General features: G+C 41.7%; 1 protein-coding gene across 1 annotated transcript; it reads right to left on the reverse strand.

Moving 5' to 3' along the window:
• Positions 1–2,394: 2,394 nt before the first annotated feature.
• LOC145640272 (uncharacterized) lies at positions 2,395–3,444 on the reverse strand. The gene has a single exon (XM_081691573.1). It carries the CDS (start codon positions 3,442–3,444, stop codon positions 2,395–2,397), a length of 1,050 nt encoding a protein of 349 aa, XP_081547699.1.
• Between the last annotated feature and the right edge of the window lie 213 nt (positions 3,445–3,657).

The raw sequence follows: 3,657 nt of genomic DNA on the forward strand, positions 1-3,657 counted from the left end.
TAGCCACGTAAAAGGCTACTGCATGCAAACACCTTTTTATTTATTTATTTTTATTAATTTACCTAACCATAGCCACGTAAAAGTCCTAAACCAATTTTCATGAAAGGCTCTAACTATATTGAAGATAAGTTTGACTTCAACTGCATCTAAAGCCACGCACATTGGCTTAGTTTTCATTTTTTTTTTCTTTTTTTTTTTTAATTTCAATTTATCTATGAGAAAGGTATTCTTGGTCATGCTGGAGATAAATTTTGAAGTTCTTTCATGAGATGCACATCTTCATGCATGCTTACCCCACTTCTTTTTTTTTTTTTTTTTTGTTTAAGGATAAACTTGAAAGTTTAATAGATTAAACCCATGCAATTCAATCTCAACAACCAATAATGGTAAGTTTAGCAACATAGTAATCTTTATTTTTTTTTTGGTGTTCCACCCGGTTCACCCTTTGGGCTAATCCGGATTCGGGGATCAGTTCTGGGTGGTTAGGTTCCAGTCCCCTCCCGATTGTTGTTGCGGGGGATCGAACACGAGTCCTCCCTACCAAGTGTAGTCCCAAATATTACTATGTTTTGTTAACATGATAAAGATTACTATTACACCATCTAGCTTGCAGCTCTATGTTTTGTGTAGAAATTGTGTAAACTTACGGCTTGCCTTTCATTAATCGGGGAAAAACATATTGTTCCGGGTTAATTCTGATGCCGTTATGCTCTGGGGCCAGTAAAGGTTTACCGTCCAATTCCGTGCCTGCACAGTCAACACAGATTAACTAGCCCGGGGGGTTATCCGGGAATAACCGCTCCGATGCTAAAGTTAGTGATCTGGAGAAGAGGAAATGAAGAGAGAGAAAATGATTATGTAGAGAGAGAGAGAGAAAGATTGTCCCTTAATATGAGAATAAACTTGGGTATATAGGGAAAGAACCAAGCAGGTGCCACCTTATGACGTTAGGTGGCAAACCGACTTTAAACGTAGCAGGTGCCAACGTGGCCGGGAGCAGCTCTCCACGTGGCCTAGTGGAGAGCCGTTAAGGATTATTGAGTTCAACAGAATAGGCATGGGCGAGATTTTAACTTTCGGCCTATTTACCTTTCTATCGGCATTATCCCATACACATATATATACAAAGCTAGTTCCTAGAGCTACCTTAATTAGGTTACTAGAAATTAGGAAACAATATCAAAGATAATATCAAATATTCCCCAAAATATATACTATCAAAATATATCCTCAATACCCCCCTCAAGTTGGAGCACTAGGATCATAGGTGCCCAACTTGGACAAAATATGGTCAAACTGCGACTTCTCAAGGGCCTTAGTGAAAATGTCAGCCAATTGAGTAGTCGTAGGAACATAAGAAGGAGAAATCAAGCCTTCAACAATTGCATCTCGAACAAAGTGACAATCGACTTCAATATGTTTGGTCCTTTCATGAAACACCGGATTCTTTGCGATATGCAAAGCAGATTGACTGTCACAAAATAACTTAATCGCCTTAGGATGATGCACACCCAAACTTAACAACAAACCCTTAAGCCATTTGAGCTCACATGTGGCGGCATACATAGCCCTGTACTCGGCATCACAAGACGACGTCGCCACATTTGGTTGATTTTTAGTCTTCCAAGAGATAGGTGAATGACCTAAAAACACCAACCAACCTGTGACAGAGCGACGAGTTAGAGGACAAGCCGCCCAATCCGAATCACACCAACCTTCCAAGGTGAGATCACTAGTAGCACTCAACAAGATACCCTGACCCGGAGTACCTTTCAAATAACGAACAACACGAAGAGCTGCTTCCCAATGCTCAATGCGCGGCTCTTGCATAAACTGAGACAAGATATGAACGGAGTATGCTAGATCAGGTCTAGTTACCCCTAGATAAATCAATCGACCAACCAACCTACGATAAACCTTCGGATCTGCAAGAAGCTGACCTGTGGCACGACCGAGCTTGTGATTTTGCTCCATGGGAAAACCACTCGGCTTTGCCCCTAATAAACCTGCTTCAGAAATAATATCCAACGTATATTTTCGTTGACATAAAAACAAACCTGGAGCACTACGAGCAACTTCTATGCCCAAAAAATATTTCAAAGGGCCTAGATCCTTCATCTTGAAACAATCACTTAGATAAGCTTTGAAACCAACAAGTGCAGCGGAATGATTACCAGAAATAATAAGATCATCAACATATACTAAGACATTAATCTGAACTGTGCCTTTAGTATATGTGAAAAGAGAATAATCAGAGTAAGATTGAATGAAGCCGTACCCTTTCAAAGCCGTTGTTAGCTTTGCAAACCAACACCTCGGTGCTTGTTTCAACCCATACAAGGACTTCCTCCAGTGACACACCAATGAAGAATCCACACCTTCAAACCCGGGAGGTTATTTCATGTATACCTCCTCAGCAAGATCACCATGCATGAAAGCATTATGCACATCCATTTGATGAAGTTCCCAGTTCTTTGATGCTGCAATTGCAAGAAAAGCCCGAACTGTGGTCATTTTTGCAACCGGAGCAAACGTTTCACTATAATCGATGCCTTCCTGCTGATGATTCCCAAAAACAACTAAACGAGATTTAAGTCGTTCAATGTCACTATTAGACAAATATTTTGTTTTATACACCCACTGACTCCCTAGAGCACGTTTGCCAGGAGGAAGGTGCTCTAAGGTCCAAGTACCATTATCTTCCAAGGCTCTAATTTCTTCCTGCACAGACTGCCTCCAACCTTCATGTTTCATAGCCTCTCGAAAAGTTTTCGGATCATGACCACCAACAATAGCTGCCAGAAACTTACAATAATTCACAGAAAACTTGTCACAATTTATATAATGTGCTAAAGGATAGGGAGTACCTGAAGGAGGATTGGAGGACGGAGTGGAGGGAGACGTATTTTTAGCAAACACAGAGTGAATCACATAATCACGAAGAAGAACCGAGGGAAATTTATCCCTAAAGCCACGCCCCATGGGCTGCTTGACTGCTGTCCCTGTACTGCTGTTGACGGGACTGCCAGGACAGCCAGCAGCGTCCCCTGCAGCCGGGTTGTGGCCAGCCTCGCCCTGGTCAGCCTGCGGTGCTGCTGTACCCACGGCCGCGACCTCCTCCTGCGGGGGAGCAGTAGCACAATCCTGCTGGACAGGGTTGTCATCACCCAAAAAATTTTCCGTAGGCACCTCACCAACCACATCAACATGAGACTCCTCAAACTCCACAAAATCATCATGAATATCACAATTTATCTCAAAACCATGAGACTCAATATTAACATCATCCGGAGTAGCAAAAGGGAAAACATCCTCAATGAATTTGACATCCCGAGACACAAAAAAAACTTTGGATTCAAGATCATATAACCTCCACCCTTTTCTTCCCAAACGGGTAGCCCACAAAAACACACTTTCGACTCCGACTTGCAAATTTATCTCCATTAGTTTTCTGATTATGTGCAAAACATAAACACCCAAAAGTACGAATGGCATCAAACAAGGGGGGTTTATCAAAAAGAATTTCAAATGGGGTTTTATTTTGTAGTAAGGGAGTAGGAGTACGATTAATTAAGTGAGCAGCGGCAAGAACACACTCACCCCAAAAATAAATAGGTAATTTGGCCTGAAATCTCAAAGCTCTCCCAACAGAAAAAA

The sequence above is a fragment of the Chenopodium album genome, chromosome 7 (genome assembly GCF_948465745.1).
Source record: "Chenopodium album chromosome 7, dcCheAlbu1.1, whole genome shotgun sequence".
Classification (NCBI taxonomy): domain Eukaryota; kingdom Viridiplantae; phylum Streptophyta; class Magnoliopsida; order Caryophyllales; family Amaranthaceae; genus Chenopodium; species Chenopodium album.

Bases quoted from the DNA above. Each gene is read 5' to 3' on its own strand.
- LOC145640272 (XM_081691573.1), bottom strand. From the start codon at position 3,444: ATGGAGATAAATTTGCAAGTCGGAGTCGAAAGTGTGTTTTTGTGGGCT.